This window comes from Anomalospiza imberbis, chromosome 4 (genome assembly GCF_031753505.1).
Source record: "Anomalospiza imberbis isolate Cuckoo-Finch-1a 21T00152 chromosome 4, ASM3175350v1, whole genome shotgun sequence".
Taxonomy (NCBI): domain Eukaryota; kingdom Metazoa; phylum Chordata; class Aves; order Passeriformes; family Viduidae; genus Anomalospiza; species Anomalospiza imberbis.
In genome coordinates this window covers 49,613,723-49,636,758 of record NC_089684.1, presented here as the reverse complement: position 1 = coordinate 49,636,758, position 23,036 = coordinate 49,613,723, and the positions used below count along the sequence as shown (strand labels likewise).

The following is a 23,036-nucleotide window of genomic DNA, read 5'->3' as shown; positions in this document are numbered from 1 at the left end:
TTTTCACCCAGGAGCAGAATGCTGTTACCTGTTTGGGGTATATTTAAATGCAGCTGTCCCAGAGCATCCTAGAACAGTCATGTGGAGAAACTACCCTGCAGAAGTTACCAGAGTAACACCCTTCTCTCTGGCTTTGGCGTCCGTGGGGTCCCGAGGGCTGATCTAGTTGGTGATGGTATCCATGAGGAAGCTCTCTCCTGAATCCATGAAGTTCAATGTGTTTTTCCTGGCAGGTGTCAAGGGAATAAGCATGCAGATCTAGCCTTCCCTTGCCCCACTCTGGGACTGTAATCTGCAGAGATCTTTATCTCTAGTTTCCTACCTGAAGCAGTTTTAGCTTCATGGTGGTTCAATTCCAGTTCCCACAGGGAATCAGGTAATGTGAGCTCTCTTCCAGATCTTCTGCTTTTAATTTGCCGGTGGCTCGGGCTGTCCCCCGATCCAGGACGTGGGACTGTCACCTCTGAGGCTGAGAAGGGACCTGGGCTCCACCTCCTGAACGTGTGCTCCAGCAGGAGAGCTGTCAAGTGCACCATGATTGGCACTCCCTATCCAAAAACAGTGACTTTGCTGAAGGTGTGAGGCATTCCAAAAGGCGTGGCTCTAAATGGCCGACTCTCCTCACTGAAGTACTGCTGTAGCATCCTTACCTCTTCTGGCACAGGACCTAGAGAGACATTCACGTCAGCTCTGGGTAAAAGCATTCATGTGCCTAACAGAACTGGGTAAGTCCCACAGACTGCACCACAGCCAGGCACTGGCAGAGTGGGAGACCACCAGGTGGCCATCTGCCCCTGCTGTGTGCTGTGACACACCTGAACTGGGCTTGTGCTGGCTGGGCTCCTGAGATTCTACACCTCTTGCTTCTGGCTAGAGGCTCCTCGTAACTAGTAACACCCTTATCACCCATTTTCACAGCCACTTTAAATGGAACAGGTTTACTTTTTGTTTTCCACAAAACAAAGTTGGTTTCTTTGTTCTTTTCTTTTTCCAAAAATGCCCACTTTGATTAACTGAAGCCTTTCCTCAACGTGGAAAATTGTTCTGTGTGGCACGATCCACTGTCCATGCAGAACTGCTTACAAATCCCATTTGTATGTTTTGCTTACCAATAAGTAAAGAACTACAAGTAAGTATTTTAACCGTGATTTCTAGAATTTTTTAGTGTTATAGCTTTGTAATAGAAACTTTTAGCCATACCTATGTTGATAAAGCCAAGCCTCTAGTGAGTTTAGAGAAAATGGAGTCACAAGGCATTGTGCAAAAGATGAGTATGGGTTCATCACCCTGCCCCAGAAACCTTGGGTGTGCTGAAGGATGGCTTTCACTCAGAAGCCCTGCTCACAAGGTCCATACCAAGCTCATTTATGCCAAGAAATGCTTTGTATTTGAGTGCCAGACCATACATGGTCTGGTATGGTGCATACTGTGATCTTTTTTTTTCCTTTCAGGGTTTTACTCCCCAGGTATAACCGTGTGCTCAGGTAAGAATAACCATGGAGAAGTCTGCTTCCAGTTCTTGTTTCTCCCACTGACACAACCCTGGTTAAGAAAGGATGATTTAAATGCACCAGCACAGCTCACTTCAGCTCAGAGTCCCTTCAGCTACACAATATTCAACATGTATTACAACTGTTCACCTTAACAACACTCTAAGGGCCAAATCACCTCAAGGTATGCAGGTACCTGGAAATCATACACAGCATCCCCAGTAAGCAGAAGTACAATTGCAAATGTGCTGGAGTGAGCTACAAAGACAAAACCACACCCAGAGATTATGTGAATGATACCTGTATTTATTCTTTCTCCCCAGAAGCCTTGAGGACAGGAATAGATAAGTTCCAGTAGGAATGTCACAGGGACAGTTGAGCAACATTTTAACTGGTAAACCCAGGATCTCAAATTTGTAGACTGGCACACAAAAAGTGTGATGTATCAAAAAAGCAGATTGATCTATTTTGTATTTTTGAACATAAAAGGATTTCTATTTAGTGAAGGCATACTGGATCTTTGGAGAGAGATGCCGTCTTAAATTTCTTCTTCCAGCCCAGCTACAGATAAACTCAGGAAAAGGAGAAAGCTCCCCCAAACCCTCAGAATTATGTCTGACCAGGTCTAATGAGAATGCTTAAGTGACAACACCCAAGACCTGTTGCATGTATACATGCTGAGTGGCTCTTGTAGAGGAATAACTGGATAAAAAGTGTCAAAAATTAACATGGGTTAAGGGAAGAGATTGTCCCACACTGGACCAGGGGAACATAAAGACAGTGCAACAGGGGATGTGCAATCTACACATTTCCCTATGAAGGGTCAATGGTTCATCTTGGCTCAGGGTGAAAAAATGAAAAAGAAGTAGAGGAAAAACACAAGAGCTTTAAAAAAAGTTATCACTGGCCATCAACCTGTCCCAAAGTCCAGGCACCTCTGTCTGAGCTGGCCATTTCTGAGTCACCTGCCAGGGAACCTTAACTCTGAAAATTCTCCTTCTGCATGAAAGAGGCACTCCAGGAAGACTTTGTTGGTTTTGATTTTTTTTTTTTTCTTTCCAAGCAGGCATACTTTTAATAAAGGAAGGGGGAAAGCACACAGATCATGTGATAGGATCAGGTTTAACTGCCAGATTAGACAATTAGGTCCAGACAGGAAGTTTTAGCTGGTAATTCTAGAAATGATGTGACTGAGTAGCATCATTAGAATCACAACATGGTTTGGGTTAGGAGGGACCTTAAAGACCACCTATTTCCAGCCCCTCTACCAGAGGCAGGGACACCTTCCATCAGACCAGGCTGCTCACAGTGGAACATAACTGACTAACCACACTTTTTTTCCCCCCTCAGATTTCTGCCATTTCCATTCCCAATCCTGGTCTTTGTGATCTTTATTAAAGGCCCACAATGGGAACTCCATGGGGTCAAGTGCATCTTCTGTTTGCTGGGGACTTTGTAGTGCTGACATTTCATGGCCCAGCAAAGGAGGGCTAAGAGTCACTGCACAATATAAACTTCCTATTCTTCTTACAGGGAGAAAATATGTTTTATAAATGAACACCTTCAGCCTCTTCAGGTTCAAGAATCTCTGGAATAGTGGCATAATGACCTTTGTGGCTCTTTGAAGGTTAATCACCAAGTGTCAGTTAAGTTTGGACTGTCTGGGAATCCCAGTATCCAATGATTACTACCACATTCAGATATGTGAGGTGGTGGAGTTGTTTGGTTTATGTGTTTTCTGTTTTATGTGTGTGTGTGATTTTTGTCCTTAGTATGAAATCAAATCAGTTTAGCAGTTGATTCAACTGACTTGGTGATGAACTTGGTTTGTCCTTATCCACATTTTCACCTGGAATCTTCACTGCCACATTACCAAGACTAATAGCCAGTAGAAGTGGCTTTACTTTCCAGTGCAGTCAGTAAATATTACATGAAATTCTGCCTCTTTATTGTTTTATTTTCAGTATTTCAGAAGTATATCAACTTGTGTTGAAGAACAAAATATGTCTTCCGAATTACAGAGCTCTTGCAAGATAAATAATCAAAAGTCAGCATTAATTGCTTTCTATGCAGTACTTGTGCAAGTCAGAAAGTATTTGGCAGAACAGTAAATTAGCTTTTGTCTGAGGTGGTCAGAAGCTACACTGAGTTGTTAAAATTTTCCCATTTTTTAAAATTCTTAAGTCTCCTTACGTTTCCAACAGGTGAGTAACTAAGCCTGTGCTATAGAGAATCCATTCTACTCTGTAATGAGCACTTTACTGGAGACTTTTGCAGGTCACTTTGAAATTGATTTTCAAACACAACCGTCCTGATTCTCTGGATTTTCTTTACCCATAAAGCTGTATGAAATGTGCAAGAGCACAACAGTGCAAACTGGTCACTGTTTCATTCTTTCTCCTTAAGCTTGACTATAGCCAGCAAACAAGTTTGGGAGATTTGTTTAAGTACCCAGCCAAGAACTACAACCCACAGCGGATCCAGCTGCACATTAACATCCAGATACTTGTGTTTGTATCTGGGTGCTTTAGAGACACTCTGGGGCTTTAGCCCGATGCAATTTTATCTGTTCCAAGCCAGGCAGTTCACTTGTGCCACTTGAGTGATTTTCTTAAACTTTGTATTTTCACCTCATACTGGAGCTTTTTAGACTGCAGTTAAATGGGAGCACGTTCTGTGTACATGTACAGACTTTCACAATGTGCTGTCCAGAAGCAGCTCTGAAAGATACTGGGATAGCATCTTGGGAAGAAGAAGGCCAGGATGATCTCTGCCATTTCAGCTTTTCCATCTGTGCCACAGCTACCAAGACTGACTTAGCTCCTGGAATTCAGTTTACAGAAATCAAACTCTACTCCATTTATCATCTGAAGGAATCAGCTGATTTGGATACTGTGCACCAAGGTGTTTGTAGAGGTGCTGCAGCAGCTGCTGTGCTGCTTGGTGTGGATCACTTTGTACAGTAAGCTGAGAAAAGGCTCTGTGCACTGCCATCCTTGGCAGCAATCAAATTGTTTTTAAAGTATCTTTTTCCCTGAAGGCATAAAAGTGGAAAATTAAACACACGTACTGTCAAAGGAAGTATAAATTACATGAGTCTCTTAGGAAGGAAAAGAACCAAGCCCAAAAACCTGAACAGTTTACCCAAATTACGTACAAGTCATAAAACATCTCTATTTCATGTGTATTTTAAATAATTATCAACTTTTAAAATGCATTCAATTCCATACCACCATATCTTTTCCAACATTAATATTCATTATCAAATAAGTTACACTTGGAAACAATTTCAAAATGATGCCTGTAAAAATGTGCTTAGCAAAGTATTGTAGTGTAAATACAAATATCTTTGATTAAGGGTTTTGCAGTTGCACTCTTGTAATAAGGAAGTGCAGGGAGGGGTGATTAAGAATTTAATTCAGTGCATAGTTAAACTGGTTGGCAAACTTCTCGTGCTTCCTTTGGTCCATCTGGTTCATGGCTTTCATGACCCGTTTCATGGCCCCTCTGAAAGAGAAACAAAACAACAATAATAGTTCTGTTGAGTCTACTCAGTCTCGGAGAACATTTATGAATGTTGGGGAATTTGATTAATCACTACCAGGCTTCTGAGTATGGCATTGATGAGGCTGAACAAATTTGTCTTGTTAACTAAATTAGCTGCAGCAATAGAAACAGTTTAATTCAGCAATGATTTTATTAACAGGAGTAAACAAATTCAAGTCTTTCAGTTTAATGGCTGTGTATTCCACCCTCCCAACATTATTTCTTAGAGCCACATGGAGCAAGTTTGATTTTTAGAAGCACCTAAGTGTTCTTGGGGAAAAAAAACCTAGAAGTATCTAAAAAGATCTTAAAAAATCAGTACTCAGAAACCCTTATGAAATCAAACCCACAATGCAGAATGCTTTTGTGAGGGAAGGGTTGGCTGTTCAGTTCATGTGAACTTCCACAGGTTACTAAAACTCTGTTTTATCAGATGTGGGCTGAGTTAGACTCTTTTGCTCACACCAGCAGCTTTTAATCCACAACAACAACTCTAGTTTAGGAAGACACCAGAGATTATTGTGTATCTCTTCAGGACAGGCTTCTGCTGCAGAAGAGCTCAGAGTTTAGAGAAGAGCTGCAGAAGAGCTTAGAGTTTAGTTTGGTCAGTATGGCAAACACCTCACTCACACATCCCATGCAAACGGGATCTCTGCTGCCTCGGGATGGGCAAACACCTGAGCCCTGCAGCTCTGCATCTCCTGCTGTGCCTGCAGAAGGCTCTGGAACATCCTTCAGGATCAAAAAGGAAGTGAGGGAATGAACTTCAGAGCTGCTATGCTTTCTGGTGCTCCCAAATCCAGTGGGGGCCTGTCTGTCTCCCTGTTGCTGCTCCATTGGCTGCCATTGCTTCCTCCCAGTGAAGATGTGCCCAGAGATTTCTCCAGGGAGGGGCTGCAATGCTTCTGAGCTGGTTAATTCAGACACCTGCACTTTTTTCCCCTCCACAAACTTTTGAGTGAAGATTACACAGTTAAGATTTTGAGGAAAATGAACAACAGCATGAATGGGAATAGGAGATTGTCATAAAAGGCAGAGAGAGAACAGGCCCCTACATCCTCCAGCTGGTAAGGCAGAGGAATTTTCACGAATCCAGAAGAGTAAGAAGCAGTAGAAGCAGTCAGGAAAATGTTCTGTGGTGAACATCTGCCCCTTCAGAAACTTAGAGCAGCTGCTGTGCAGAGCTGAGGGCACCTAGCCTCATGAATTTTGCTCCTCACTGGATTCTACAGTTCCAATTTTTACTGGTTACTTTAGATGCCTCTGGAACAAAAACTCAGCTATCTGAGGCTGGTGTTTGCAGGTGTTCTCAGCTGTCCCTCTGCCTATGAAAGGTGTTATCTCCTAACACATCTCCAGGTAAGCATTTGGCTGCTCTGCTGATGTGACAGGTAGAGCAGCTACAGGCTTGGTTTGAGGGACTGTGTCCCATTCAAAAGCAGGGCACTGACTGATGTCTCCTTTGATTTCTACAAGTTTGGCAAGTTCCATCACACAAATAGATGGTTTCAAGGCCCATGCTGTTAAGACTCTACATTGTCACAGTCTGCATTTATCACTTTTGAGGACGTTCCTAGCAGTGCAGGAAAACGAAGATAAGACATGCACTTGGGCAGCGTTCCTCAGCCTCTTTCAGGATCAGCCCTTCCACACTATTCCAGCTCTGCTTCCAGGGTTATCTCCAATAAACAACCTGACTTCTGGTTTGGTAACTGCTCTCTGTAATGGCTTTATTTCCAAAGCCATTTTGAAACATCTGAAAGAGGTTTCTTCTTAATAACACTCTAAATGGTGGGATTAAAGATTTTCTCAGCAGCAACTGCAATGAAAACCAACATTCTGAAAAAACACCCTGGAAGAGGTATACTTTTAACAAAATTCTGCCAATAAAGTTACCAGAGTAAGGAAAATGTGGTCATGGTTTTGCACTTCAAATATTACCTAATTGGTAGGAGAAAAGTGAGCCTTTAGCAGTGCAGAGTGGCCTTGCCACTTTCACGTCATGTAGGTTTTACATTAGCACCAGTGGATTGTGTGATACTGTAAATGAAATGAGATCCCACTTTGATGATCTGTGTGCAATTTCACTTAGCTTTATTGGCAGACTGGAGCCTGGGTTTATCACCTATACATTTCAAGTAATTTGGGGTTGTTATAAAGAGCCAAGGTTATCATCTTGTTTAGTGCTGCAAAGCATGAAACCTATTAAAAACTTGACAGGTTTGATTCCCTATGCCTGGCACCAGCACACACTCAAAATCATTAGCACAAACCACAGTAAACCATGATATGAAATTCTAATCACTAGAACTGTATGTCTCTGACTTCTAACTAAGACTAGGTGACATGAGAAATTCACATAAAATGTGCTATTTCCATAACCAAAAATAATGTGGGTTTGGCTTTGTTATTATAACCAGTATATCAGAGAAAGGAAAATTGAGTTTAAACAAATATTGTGTCCTGGATGCTGTTCAACTCATCCAGTATGCTTAAAGAATAACCCACCATTAATGATTTTACAATAACAGTTTTTCTTTTTGGATTTGGCAACTTTACTTTCCTTTGACTATTTAATTTTTGACATTTGAAACTCTTTAAATAGCTGCAGCTGCTTCCCATTTGATAAAGACCAGAGCATGCTTAGGCAAATTTATGTTGTAGCCACATCTAAGCAAGAACAGGCATCAAAAATGGTGTTAATAGTGGACAGATGGAGCTACTGTATGTTTTAAAGCACATTTGGGAGTGGCTGGCAGGTTCCCACAGCCACTTGAGATGCTGTGCCTGACTAATAAATGATCATCCAGAGAAACCAATCCAGCAATTAAAGTTTAAAAAAAAATAGACAGAATGAAAAAAGTTTTTCAAAGGGAAATTTTGCAAATTAGTTAAAAATCACTCTCGAAGAAATAACCTTGGTTGTCAGTACCTGCCATTTTTTACCCTCCAGACATATGGAAGATATTCTTGCTTGCAGTTAGACAAAGAAGCTGTTTATTAAGTGCATGTTAGTGTAGAAACAGAAAATACTGTTGAATCAAACAGGAACAGTAATTAACAGGCTTTAGAGAATGGAAGTATCTTACTTATTGAAGACTTTCTTCTCAAGCCGGGAACGAGATGTGTTGGCCTGTTGCTTCAGGTCTGTCAGATTTGGATATTTTTGCTTCTTCCCTTTCTTTTTCTGTCCTTTTCCATTACATTTAGAGGAACCAAGATCCAGTCCTGTAGCAGCTTCAACCTCTCTCAAGAATTCTGGATCTCGCCACTCTGTTCAAAATACAAAACATGAACTTTGAAACTCCAAATCCAGGGAGGTTTGCAGTTCCCTAAGGAAGAGGTTCTTGTCACCAGTGGGTGAGGGCAGAGCCACACAAGTTGCACACACAAAGGAAGGGGAGGATAAGGCAGTTTCCCAAAATGACAGATCTGGATGAAGAAGCCCTGCCAGCCTGGGTTAGTATGTATTAGTAACTGCTATGGATAAAACCGTTCTTTAGGAAGACCTAAGTCAAGGTTTTTCAGTAGCATAGTAGCAAAGTTCCAAGGAAACCATTCCATGCAGGAGAGGTGAATAAGCACAGTGATTATTATTTAGAAATGAAAATGTCAACAATGTAGCTGAGGAACTTATATTCCTCAGAAATAAATTCTGTGTAAGCTTAAAAATAAACCTAAAAATGGAATATATCAACCTTTTAGCAGAGTAGGGCTGGCAATATTGTGATTTCTTTTCATCAATAATACTTACTTTAAAATTTGAACTGGAATCTGACATCTATATAAAATTCTTGAGTAGGACAACATGACCCTGTTGCCATGACACCCATTTTGCATCTGAAAAAGGTACTACTTTCTAAGTATCCCACATTCCCTCATATTAATTATCAAAATCAAGTTTCTTCTCTTGACAATGGCACAGGTTAATTTATCTAAACAAAATCTTATTTTACATTTTTTCAAAACCTTAATGCTTCAGAATCCAGCCATACACTGTAAGTGGATTCTGAGTCTAGATGCCATCAGAAGAAAAAGCATGAGCAATTTAGACTGTGAACTGTTTGAGGAAGCTGAAGTTTTTCACCTTCAGTGTAGTCTTGTGTATTAAAACAAGGTAGCACAAAGTAAAAATGTGGCTGGAGGATGGACATCTGCCAAGGGGAAATTTAGAAAAATTTCATTTCATTGTAAAGAGCATTTAGGTTGGAAAAATTTGCAGGAAGTACTACTTCAAAAAGAACACGGTCCACACTCAGCAGAAATGCCAGAAGTCTGCATTTTAACAACAGTAATTGCCAGTCATTTGTCATAGTTTCCCTTATGTCAGTCAACCTTTCTTGCCTGCAGAAATTGTAACACCAAATGTCTACTCCTCTTACATAACAACTTTGTAAATACAGAAAAATAAACAGTCCTAAAGGACAATACAACTTCATTTATACACCAGGATGGTCACTTGGTGTGACAAATGCTGCTAACAACATTTCAGGAAGGTCAGAGGCAATGTCCTCACTTAAGAACATGGTGTAACGGAATAGCAGAGCAATTTTCCAAGGAAAGGTTAGATCTAAACTACCATCATACATGAAAGCAAGGACTGATTAAAATCCAACATGCCAAAAAGCATGAAAAAAGCCAAGCTGTTCAAGAGTTGCACAGGAGAGTTACAAAAGGAGAAAACAGAACACATATACTTAATAGATCATAAGACCTCAGAGGCTTTATTTTTTTTTTTTTTTTTTTTTTTTTTTTGAAGTAAGGGAATACAGAACAGCACAATTCAGATACAGGAACGATTAATCCAAGATTAAGGAAAACTGTCTAAACAGTTTATCTCCCAGTAATAAGAAGGCGTCACAGTTTAGGAACCCCGTGAATAGAGCAATTGTTTAAACACAACGAAAAAATGCCAGCATCCAGTAGAGATGAAATGAGCATTTGAGTAAAATGAAGGAGCAATTTAAAAGCTTTTGAGAAAAATCAATAGAATGCCAGGGAAGAGCAGGCTTTTTGAGCATTGATGGGCCCCTAAAGCTCTTCATACATTGTTACTGAGTTTAGCAGCAGGGAAAAGAAAATTACACAGTTTGCAAGGGTAGGCGGGAATCAATACTGTAGTTAGTAAAGAGATGCTATTTCACATCTGAGTGGCCAGCGGCCTGCCTTCACTAGCCTGTCCTGATACCTGTTTGTTAACAAGTCACTAAGGGCTGAAAAACCAGATACTCTTCAGGGTTGACACAAAAAATAGGCACTTAATTTGCTCCTGTGTGTGAACTATGGGAAAAGGATGAACGCTGCAGATTAGCGGGTCAGCGTTATCCCAACTGATTCACTGTTCCAGCACTTAAGAGCCCAAAGCACCTTTCTGTGGACATTAGCTAGAGTTTAAAATTTTGTGCTAAGATAATAAATGATCCATAATAACAATGACAGTGTTGTCAAAACACAGTCATTAGCACACAAACCATATGACTTTTATCTAACTGTTTCCCACTTTAATCACGTAAAGATAGAAATAAATCTGCCATCCAGTAGGAAGGAGGTGCAAGAACAATTTTGGTGCAATTTAACCATACAACTGATCCCCAAATTTAAGTGTTTTTTTCCAGATTTTTCAAACTGCCATCATTAATGATGTTGTCAATCAAACAGTTCCTGACTGTCCAGTGGGTTCCCAGTTGTATATTTCCCATAGCAGCACTGGTCAGATTTGCTTCAAGACCTTTGTAATAAAAAAAAAAAAAACCACCCAAAACCAAACACCGCTGAAAACCAATTGAACACACCCCTCCAAACCATAAGCCTCAAAACAAGCAAAAAAAATTTAAAAGTTGATGAAAATGCTCTAAAGCAAACATAAAAATAGTAAGGCAGAGCAAAAAAGAAAGTGGATAGAAGTATTTAGTGCCATCTGGTATATGTATGGCTTTGGAAACACAGAGGGTTTTGTCCAAATTAAGTGCCACAGCTTGTGCAGTACGTCCCCAGCCAGATGGGATGGACCTTGGTGTGACATTTCAGCTTAACAACCACACTCAATAACACAAGGAGCAATGCCAGCACTGGTTAGGAACTAACAGACACATCCTTGTGGACCAGAGGTGAGAAGCCTCTAACAACACTGAGCTGACACTGTAATAAAAATAAATACTATGTCTAGCCTGAAGCAATGGCAATTTCACAGGAAAAAAAAATCAATATTTTTCAGTCCAAGTGATTTTTATACCAGAATATTAGTTTCTAGTTTGAGATTTCAAGAACACCTATGAGTTTAATTTGCTGGTTTGAGTTTGTCATAACTAAGCTGGGAACTTTCCCTTTTAACACAACATCCACACCTCTATCCTGGTTTCCCTGTGACAGTCCAACAGTGTCTGTGATGCTGGCCGGATGCCAGTTTAGAGCAATTACTCTACCTGGACAGGGATGGAAACTACCTGCAAATGTAGCACTTTGACACCTGCAAATACCAGAAGGTGTTCAGTAATTGCTGCACTGGTGTGCTGCTGTGATCACCACGCACTGTCACTCAAAGATGGTCAAACAAGTGTTAAAGGACACCGGGTGGGTCAATTTTATGTTTAAATGCACATTGATTCCACACAGACCTTTCTGAATAGATTCCTGTTCTGAATACAGGTAACTGTTCCTCAGGCTCTCAAGAGGTTTCATTAAAGGTTCAGTAGCTTCATTAATAACAGGCATAACTGTCAAACACCAAGTCAGTCAAACCTGAAGAGAGAACTTCTGAAAGGAAGTATGGCACAGGATACCAAAATGCTAATGCCTATGGGTAAGTTTAATTAGAATGCAGAACACTCACCTACAATAAATAGCTCAAACCAGTGCAAACTAAGGCCTGCTGAAGGAAGCTAGGTTAAAGAAAAGCTGTCCCCTCCAATCATACACTGTGTCTTTGCTGGATAGATCCCTCTCTCTCATCTTCCTTTGCAGTCCATCAACTGCCAGCACCTTCCTGGCTGTAGTCCACCAGGTATCTTCTGTCCATCACTAATAGGGTTTAGTTGTACTATTGCAAGAAAGCCTTTTATTCCCCTTGGAAGTCTTCCTGCCTGGGTACTCACTGCCTGCATTTCTCACCTACCAGTCCAGAGCTGCACCTTGGCTAAAAATGTCCAAATTATCTTGGGGAAGAAGGAGTCCTCCCCTCCACATCTGAAGGCTGCAGCCAGGGTGCAAGAAGGCCAGTCGTTTTGTTGCCCATTCCTAATTGTTTAAAAAACAAAAATCCAGCACGCCCTCACAAAACTGGTGGTAACACAATGATCCTCGTAATATTATCATTATATTGCATAAATCACAACTGTTAGGGACCAGCAAGATTAGACATCTTCTTTGCAGAAGCATAGGAACAGTTACTGTCAAGCACTTCCCAGGGAACAGGTCCAACCATCCTTGATAAACATGTTCCTTAAGACAAAGGCTATAACTTGTCTGTCTCAGCAGTGTTGGGAACATAACAAAATCCACTGGAAATAAAGCACAAATGCAATGTTAAAGTTATTCTGTCTACGTATATATCCATATTTATCACATAAGCAAATGAGCTGTAATTTAAAATCAATAGGAATGCAAATGGGAGAATGTGGTTAGGAGCAAACAGGTAACAGGTATTTCCCACCTCTGCCTAGTATTTTTATTTTTTTAAGATGCTATGCAGACACAGACCTGGCTGGGCTGCTTGCTTCTCAAACTTCATCTTTTCTTCTCTGGCTCTGTCCTCTGCATTTACAGGAATCCCAGAGTCATCCCGAGGAATTATCTTTCCATGGAAAGGGCACTTGAGAAAGAAAGGGGGGGAAAGAAAAAAAAAGTCACCATTTTTGAATGAAAAGAAAATGTTTACCTTTTATTCAACACAGCTTAAAGCTGGAAACAGAATTGAGCAACAAAACTACACTTGACTCCCAGTCCTCTTTAGAAAGCATCAGAATCCCATTAACATCATGTGTTTAATATATTCAGAATCTCAAAGAAATAACCCCTTTTTGAAACAAATATCCAATTTCAAGAGACCAGGTAGCACATCCTGTCAAGTCTGGAACTAGGGCACCAATGCTGCATCATATACTATTGTTTATGCTATATCCCTGTCCTGTAACAATCCCATTAAAAGTACTGAAGTGCATTCAGATCCTTCAATCTCAGACAATACAGGAAGAACAGAGATATTAGAACAAAGTACTGAAGCGAAGTAGTTCTGCTCAGTAGTGCTCATAATTTGAGGCTGTGCAGAGTTTAGCTTTCATAAAGCATAATTTGTGATTAAAATTTCTTTTCCCCTCAAACATGTAAGTTTCTAGAAACAGTTAATATCATATATGCCTCTGAGGAAAAATTTTCAGCCAAGAACTATCTCTGCCCTACTGTCAGGTACTCACACATCACAGTAATAAATAAAATCCAGACAACCTACAATGAATGCCAAAAAATTTTGACAGTTCTTTAAATGTTTACAGCTTCTTTACCAAAAGGATGTTTCCCTTACAGAGCGCATATTAACAATGAACTTCTCCAACACAATGTTCTTCCACTCCCTTGAGCTATACTTACAATGTGAAATAAATTTTTATGAGTGTTTCAAGGAGATCTCCACACAGCACAGATCTTGGAAGCGATCTAACTTGGTGCCTACCTTAATCCGATCTTGTCTTTCACACAGAGTTCCATCAGGCATGGGTGCTCGACATTTATGTTTCACTGGCTCAAACCTGCCAGCAAATGTTATATACCTGGTTTTTAACATTTCTGTTATTTCTTTATTTTCCACCTCTTCCTCTACTTCACTGGGTGCCCAAAATCGGTGCTCAGAGGTAAATCTGCGAAAACAACAAACGAAAATAATTCACACACAAAATTGTAAGAAAACACACAGAGATGCCATTATCAACCTGTGCTAAACTCACATGTGAAAGGAAGGGAATTACAAACCCCTAGGAATCTACCAGTCTTTCTTATGGCTCCTGTATTATGAAGATATTTTTAAAATACCACCAAAGCCTGTCTAGTATTGATTTCCTGTTTAACCTGCTAAGCTATTACAAGTCTTAGCTTTAGTTCATGATCTGACATCCAGAGTCAGTTATCCAATTTCCAGATTCATTGAATAACTTTGTAATTCTGTACTTAACATTCTTCATAACAAAATACTTCTATGATTAAGCACAGAAGACAGATCAAGGAGGAAACAGTTTGATCTTAACGTGGCTGATCTCATTCCTGATAGCTGGACTCCTGCAGCAGCAGAGAAGCAGAAGCTGGAATCAGAGGATGTTGCAATAAACTGAGACCACAGGAAAGAGCAAACAATCAGCTGAGCCTTACACAGATTCTTTCTTCCAGATTCTCCTACACAGTGTCCATAAATCTGAGAAATTAGCAGGTGTTCCTCTAGGAAATTAAGCCAATCCATTGAAAATCTGTTTTAGAATTACAGACCTTACCTACATTTACAAACAGATAGGCAAACAAAGATTTTCTCAACAGCATTCATATACTTTCATTTTAGCCACCCTAAGCTGCCAACAGCCTGTAGTGAAAAACAGGCAACCCCAGAGAGCAATTACCTGACTCATTTTAGATGCTAATCTTAGGAGACAATGACTGTCCCTCTGATGGTAAATGTTTCTTTCTCTTAACCATGAAAAGGAATTAGGATGACCAGTTTAGGTTATCTGATTTTAAGATATCTGAAGTCAACAATAACAATCCCACCCCAAAATTAAGGAAATATGAAGTTAAAGAGGAAAAAAAATACAGCTAAACTAAGGAAAAAAATTGCAGCCTGCATGTCTGCTGCTCATGACAAGCAAGATGGAGATATCTAGATGACAGATGTCTTGATAAGGACATAAAATTCCTAAAGGCACCTTACAATCCCTTTCTTCCACACAGTTCTTCAGCCCAATCAGTTCCAGAGTTATTTGAGAGGGTTTTCTTGATCCATATCCAATTCCTCTCGCTCACTAATATTCCTGGGTGTCATTCCTGCTTTGCTTTCTGTGGACTGCAGCACCACATCTACATGAACACTGGCTTCACTCATCACACCAGTCACAATTTGGCAAAACACATAAGCCAATACTTAAAAGAATTACTTTAGAGGGCCTGAAAAGTTTTGATTAATTTTATCTGACCAAGTTTTCAGCAGATGACAAGAAAAAAAAAAAAAAAAAAGGAGAGGAAAATATCTGACCATAGCAACCTACGACATACATAGCTGCTGGTTTTAATGCAATAGTTGAGCATTTAAACTATATAAAGAGGTTAGAACTAGGTTAAAAAGGGATTAAAGAAACTCTGAAACATCTCTGTGATTTGCCATCATCAGAAAAATGTTCAACAACATTTTTGTTAAACAGATTGTTTTTATCTGTAATTTCTCCATCAAATACACCTTACTAGTGCCAGAGAAATGCTAACCTGCCATAAATTATAAATAACTTTCTTCTGGTAAATTAGGGGATAAAGGCCAAAGAGCTCCAGTGGAAGCTAGTTCAACAATAAACACAGTAATGTCTTTCCACAGTTTTTGGTTAAACAAAATATTTTTAATTAAACACTTCTGCAAAAAGTAGCAAAAAAAACCCCAAAAGCCCTGAGAGTCTTTCTAAAAAATCAGTATCATTTCAGCCCAATGTTTGAACAGTACAGTATTTTAGTTTCAGAAATTCTATGGCAAGATTATACAATAGAGAGGAAATAAAATAATGACATCAATTTCTTATTTGCTTATTTTAATGCAATGCTGAAAGCAAAACTGACTGGCAGCTCTTTGTCACTAACCTTGCAGCCATACGGAGGGAAAAGCATTCCTAAAAAAGGCACCATACAGGATTTTCACAAGCATGACAATCCTACAGAATCTCTTAGTAAAATTCTAGTGTCCTTTGGTGGTATGAACTCCCCCCCCAACCTAATTATCCAATTACAGTTACATGAGAATGAAGAAGCATTTAAGTTGTGCATGTCAACCCTTCCAGTTAGGAAACAGTTCTATTTAATAATTTCTCTGTCTCCCTTCCCCTAAATATGCACCCAACAGATGTCAAGAATATTTAAATTATGTTTTGCCCTATGTACCATTGACCAGTATTTGGGAACTGAACTTAAAATAGCCTGATTCCTACAAATATATTAATACATATTACTTTTATTACAAGCATATAACTTATTTTCTCCCAACATGACTTAGAAGCAGGTGAGAGAAGAACAAAGCAGTGGCAGATCCCAAGGTTTTCTGATTTCTTGTTTTACATTAAGCAACATTATAAACAGGCAGATACATGTTTGAAAAAATGATGCATGTGACAAGTAAAAGCTGTTTGTAAGATGGATCAGAAGAGGAACAGATAATCAACTAAAAGATGAAAAATATCAATATCTCACTCACATTGAGAGTGCTCCTAATCCAGAAAAATATCAGAGGCTTTAATGGCAATGGCACAGCAATAAATGAGGAGGAGGAGGAATAAAAGACAAGTAATGGTTAACTGAAATCTAAGAGAAAGCTCTTGGAGAACTGCTGCACTCTTTCAATGAATTTATATCATCTTAATTTCTAATCTGACATGAAGATAATAAAAACATTGTATAAATATAAATTCTAACCCCAGATGCTTACAGAGATCCTGAAGCAAGTGCAAAAATGGGCTAATTGAAACATCCTAGTCACAGTCAGTGCTGCACCAGCTATTTCACTCTGCTTCTAAGAGTAAACTGATTTCATTCAAGGAGGAGAGTAGATGAGTTTGGAAGGTCCATGCTATCCAAAATAAGTCTGTTAAGCTGACACAGCAGACTCTACACAATTCAACACTGTGCAGCATATACTACCTTCTGCCTCCCCCCCCAAAACAGAAACAAAACAAAAAAAAACCAACAAAACTTCATTAGAAAATCTTCCTGGTAGGTACATTCTCACTGTTAAAATCTTAATTTATTGTAAATGCTGTGATTAAGTAACTGCACTGCTAAATGAAACAGAAAGACTTTTCCCCTTCAGATTTTAAAAATTCCAATTCCATACACACCCCACATGTGTTGTTTATTCTTCAGTTTGCTTTTTTCCACTAAGAATCTTACAGAGCCAGCATGGGTGCATATAGAAATGCTAAAGGAGTTGACTGATAACTACCTGAATCTTTCAATAAGTCTATTTTATACCTGGGGTCAATGGTATTGTGTGTGCAGAGTTACTTAAATTATCTTTAGTTAGATTGGCACATCTGTAGTTATAGACTCTGTGGTTCAGAAGTGTGCCCTCTATTTTATTGGGAAGCATAAAACTAAAACAGTACAGCACAAGGCAGACAGGCAGTGAAATATGCTTCTGATTTCACTTATGACTTGAGTAACTCATTTGCAATGTAAAATAAGGCCTTACTACCTTTTTGGCATTATCACAGGGCTTCTTAAAGCCCTGCTGAAAATCTCTTCATAGGCTTTGAAGAGCCTATACCACATGAGATGGAATCCAAAGCCTGGAGTGACTGTGGTAAAGCACTTTTATGCATCTAATTGCACCAGTTTTCAGTAATTTAACAGATATTCTGCATTTTACAAAATCACGTGCAGGGGCAAAGATTTCCTCTTGTTCCTTTCTGCCAACATTATTTTAGCACTGTGATTACAGGCTGGGTTTTTTTTTTTTTCCTTTGTTTTGGTAAGAAAACAAACTAAGTTAAAGTAATACTGCTAAGAATATAATAGCTTAATTTACAACCCAGCCAGCCAGTGATTTTTGCCTTTTTCAAGCCAGGTATGGTACACACTGCTACCAAAGTTCTGGTGGACTTAAACAAAATGTATACATAGAGGGAGGACTTTGCAACCCAACTTTCATTTAAAACTAGTAAAAAGGGTTTTAAAAATTGACTGCTAGAAATAAATTCTGATGTGTACATACCACCTCTTCTCCCCAGCAGTGCTAAAGCTTTCCCTGAGTCAGCAATGCTTGGTGAAACACAAAACCTCCCAGACAGCAATGGAAAGTGAAAAATCCAAATCCGAATCCTGTAACTGCCACCTCTCTCTTGTGTGACTGAATAAGCCTATCAGTTTCCTCAGTTACCACTCTGTGAAATCAGGAAAAGCACTTTCCCAGCCTTTCTCCTACCTTGCCCGCTACTTATTTAGATCTTAAAGTCTCCAGCTCAGGGAATATCTATCACACACTTGGCAGAGCCCTTTGCATAACGAGGTACCAGCTCAAATTGGAGTAACTGATGCCATGCTGCAAACATAAAAAGAGCAGGAAAAAAAAGTGCTTTGAAGCATCAAAGGATATTTAATTAGTATCACATCTTCTCAAAATAAATAACATTTAAAGGTAGAATTTCTGACTTTGTTTATGGGTCCTACAACACAAGGTAAAGAAGAAAAGTAATTAACAAAAGAAATAGCAGTCACCCTACTGCATGACCTCTGAGTACATCTATTTATTTGTTTAATTTGTCTTAAAAGAGCCTTACTTGAGAATCTTCCCAGCACTTGGTTGATCCTCTCCCCAGTAATGAAGATCTAATCCAAAAGGCATGAGGGGAGCTTTAGCTCTTTCTTCCAGTTTTCTTCTTTTACTGTCAGGATCTTCCAAGTTTGCTGTCTCAGAAGCTGCAGACTCACTGGAGAAAATTGATGAGAAGTCAATACAGAACACCAATGACCACAACAACTTTTTCTTTTTTTCTGTTTTCATTCGATTTTTTTAGACCAACACTAATATTACCGTACATGTACAATTACAACTACTTTTCAAGGTTGTCCTTTTAATTTTTTAAAGAAAGACCATATGACACAACACCACACACTCTGCAGCTCACTGCATGTTCAGCTAGTGCTGACCAACACATATCACACTGTGGGGGCAGAAGCCCAGAGATCTGATGGGGCAGCAGTGGATCATGCACATTGCACTTCCACAGGAGCCACAGATGTGCTACTGGAAATCTCACATTAATTCCAGCTTGCTAGGTTTTGGGGGCTTTCCTGGCCCATGCAGAAGAGTCTTTCCAGGAACATGCCACAAAACAGATGACTCCAGCCTTATCGTCAAGTCACAGCCTAATGCCAGGTAAGGCTGGAGTTTCAGCAAACTTTGAACAGGATTGATAACAAATATGTCTTTGGAAGCAATATAACATCTCCAGGCAGCACTGACAGCATAAGTCACTGGGAACAAAGAGATGCTGAAACTACTTGCTAATTGAACATTAGGATACACACTGTTCAGCTGCAAACAAAACTTACCCAAATAAATGGGGTGAGGGGTGTTGTTAGCAAAGAAAGGAACAGTGTATTTTCATAAAGGTTATTTACACCAAATAAGATCTATATTAACTGAGCAGTAAAAGATTCCTTAAGATCCTGGTGCAATCACCAACAAAATCCCAAACATTAAGCAATAAATGTAACTTCAAAATGAGATCAAGTCAGCCTTGTCAGCTTGCCTGGATCACAAATGCTTTTCTGTGTGCTGTCATGACTAATAAACACAAGAGCAAGAGGTTTGTACAAGAATTAAAACAAAGATGACCTGGCATGAGGAGATGGTAACTTTGGTAGCTTGTCTCTGAGAAGTTTCAGGGTGGCAGCTGCACAGGTTGGATCTAGTTCATCCTCGTTCCCTTTGAGCAGAGAGCGGGAACTCAGTGGAGCTGCTCCCGCCGATGCCTTCGCCACCGGGGCTTTTGGAGGTGACTGGGGTTCAAGCCCTGCAAAAAAACCTTGATGTTTAGGAGTGATTCACTTCTCCCACCCTCACAGTCCACCCAAACAGCTCAGGGTGCTGACTACGTCTTCCTGCTTTCAGTTTGCATTAGACATCAATCCCTCCTAGAGTGAAACAGAATTATTTAGAGGACATCTGTCTTTCGCAGATACTAAACCACACAATTTGCCAGGAGAAAATATCTAAGTGCTCACAGAGGAAGAAAGACCCAGAGAGTCTGTCCAAGAGACAGAAGTGCCTGAGGAACGAACCCTCTGCAAGGCAGTGCCGGGCACTGATGTTCAGCACCAGCAGCTCAGTGGTGGGGTAACTTTTATTACCTTATACAGCCAGATTGGAGACTCAGCATGGACTGTAAGGATGCAGTTAGATAGGCTGAGCTGTCAGACAGCACCTGCCTCCACTTGCTGAGCTGGAGGAGCAACTCCATTAGACAGTAATAGTTACAAGAACTTTTCAGCCAATGACCGCTAAAATTGGAAAGATATGATCCCTCACACCAACGTGATCTGTCCCCTCAGAAAGCCTTTTCATAAAATAATTTATTGAAATGCAAGGCCTCATCCCTCAAAAAAGATCACTAACAAGAAGTTATAGTTTCACAAACCTAAAATTTTCAGCAAATTATCTGAGCCTTCTTGTGAAAAGTAACTAAAGTTTTTCTAACATGTTTTGTCTGTTACTAGACTGTAACTTTTCATCTTTTGCCCAGTTCTAACCAGCCCTGAAGCTGCATTCAGAAGCATTCTCGCTTTGCTAGTCATTAAATGCTAGTCATTTAACGTATCATACATTAAATGTATCAGTAAATGTATCAAGCAGAAAAGGAAAAGCTAATGTTGTATCTGTGACCAGCCATCTGAGCAGGAAATTGCAAGACCCACAGTGGCCAGGAGGCTTGGTACACAAAGTATTTTTGAGAGAATAATGTGTTTTTCACAAACAAAATTTGAACAATTTGCTGTGACCCATCTCACCACCTTATAAGGTCTCCCAGCAATTCATCCTGACCTTGACTGGTTTGCATCACTCATTCCCTTTAAGCCATGGGGTGTGACTGCACAGATGGCACTGCCTGACCAGAACCACAGGTCAAGATGCTGAGGTGGTAACCTCTGAGATCCACCCCTGGGAATGCATTTTCCAAGCACCTACATCAGGAGCTGAGTCCTTGTGCAGGGAACGACATCCAAACCAGTTTTCCAAAGCTCCAAGCTCAGGCACTGAGAAGGACACCTGTTTAACCTAATTCCTGGACAGCCTCTCCTCAGAGACAGCAACACTCCTCATTCAAAATCCAGAGTCCATCCTGCTGCTGAGCACATCTGGCACTGCTGCTCCCTTACTCACGCCTGCCCACACCACTAACAAAAGCTATGAACACTCTACATTCTCCAAAGTCAACAAGCCTTTAAAGAACATTATCAAAAAAAACCAAAAACAAAACCCCAAACACACCCAAAAGCATTTAAAGGTCCAGTCTCTGCACTAGAAAACAGTCTGCAGAAGGACCAGGAATAAAGGAAATGAAAATTAAATAGGATGGATTTAAGCAGATATCTAGGTTAAATAGCAAAAGAAATTATTTCATTACATTTATTAGGCTGTGGACTTGCTGTTCAAGAGGGAGAATGGTGCCTCCACAAAAATGTGCTTTTAAACAGCACTTCAGTGGCATAATAATGGAGGAATTTTGAATTTATGTCTCTGGAAAGGGGGCAGGGGGAGGGCTCCATCTCAGTTCATGTCACAGGCCAGGAAGGGAAAATGCCTTTCTCAGGTGCTTTTATGTGAAACAGAATTAACTCAAAACATTGCTGTAACCACACTTTAGAATCATTAGTATTTGGAGAAGTAAACTTCCTTTAATGCCAGAAACAGTTACAAACAGGGCCTTTGGCATGAACCAGGTTAACTGACAAGAATATGTCACAGACTATCTGTAATGCAGAATTGTTCAGACTGTATTTAGCATTTAAACTGCTTGTTTTTTCTTTTTTTTTTTTTTAAGGACCCTTTCTGCAAAGCATTGTTTAAAGCAAATGTTTTGAGAGCACTTGTACTATTTACAAATAGTAAAAAAAAAAGTCAGGAGATAGATTTGTGTCACTCACCACACCTCTCATCCTCAGAGAAAATACTTGCTATGCATTAGAAGTTGTCAGAAACCCCTATTTTTTAACATTTCTTTTCCTATGATGTTTACAGGAAGCATGATTGCTTGCTCACAACACTGGTTTTGTTGAGGAGGAGGGGAACAGTAGAGACAAGCAGTCAGCAACAGACAGGAAAGGCAAGAGAGATAAATGGACAATGTGACATTTAGACAGATAAAAATCACATCTGGAAGATCAATATAGGAATTCTTAAGAGTTACAAGAACAAAATATTTTCTCATTGATTTCTTATTTTAAACTATTAACAGAAAAATAGCTAAAAACAGATTCACTAAGACATCAGTAACATCACCTCCACTGTGGAGTTTTTAAAAAGTATTTATCTATGAAAGTAGGTTTTACTAACAAGATAAAGACAAGAGTGACCAGGCAGACAGCCCCATATAATTAGTGTCCAATGTCAGGGTGGGGTTGCTTTGTTTTGGTTTTAAAACATAGATGGAATTAAGTACAGTTCTAGAAGTAAAATTCCTCTTCAGAATTCTGCTGTTCTGTGTGGTTTATTTAACAAGTACAGTACCTGCGTTCAAATTGTGCCAATAGCAGCTTTGAGAAAGAATCATAAAAGTGTTTAAATCCCCCTTTTTGTTTAAATTGACCAAATGGCACCTATTGCCTGAAGCAATAAAGTAGCCCGTGTTCACAAGATAAATCTATAGAAGGAAGGAGAGAGCTGGGGTTTCAGCTGAAGTTAGGCTGCTGAATGCTGACATTATTGATTTTAGCTAGTTCAGCTGGCCTTGTAATTAAAATGTAAATTTGAGAAAGAGATTATGTCCTGACAGAAATGGTGGGATTAGGGGGAGATAAAAGCCCCTCAGTGAAAATTCAGAGAAAAAGCAAGCCCAGGTTTCCTCAGCTGTGTGGATTTAGACGAAATCAAGCTACTTCAGATTCACTGAAGTTTAATTGAAAAAACGGAGATAGAATATAAACCAGTATTACAGACTTCACCTTTCCTGAAAAAAAAATTAATAATTTCTGCTCCCCATTTGTTGAATCTTAGTCAAGCCAAGTGTATGTGATTTATAATAGTACAGACACTGTCCTAGATTGTCAGGAAAATCC

General features: G+C 39.7%; 1 protein-coding gene across 2 annotated transcripts in view; it reads right to left on the bottom strand.

Annotated features, from left to right (window-relative positions):
* Positions 1-1,775: 1,775 nt before the first annotated feature.
* The window catches only part of UVSSA (UV stimulated scaffold protein A), a 47,408-nt gene continuing 26,147 nt past the window's right edge, over positions 1,776-23,036 (bottom strand). For both annotated transcript variants that reach the window (XM_068188458.1, XM_068188459.1), the window contains 6 exons: positions 19,597-19,774; positions 18,536-18,685; positions 13,699-13,882; positions 12,732-12,843; positions 8,126-8,309; positions 1,776-4,997 (listed from right to left, as the gene is read on the bottom strand). In XM_068188458.1, the coding sequence (XP_068044559.1) occupies positions 4,904-4,997; positions 8,126-8,309; positions 12,732-12,843; positions 13,699-13,882; positions 18,536-18,685; positions 19,597-19,774 (902 nt within the window). In that variant the 3' untranslated portion in view covers positions 1,776-4,903. The remainder of the gene's footprint in view (positions 4,998-8,125; positions 8,310-12,731; positions 12,844-13,698; positions 13,883-18,535; positions 18,686-19,596; positions 19,775-23,036) is intronic.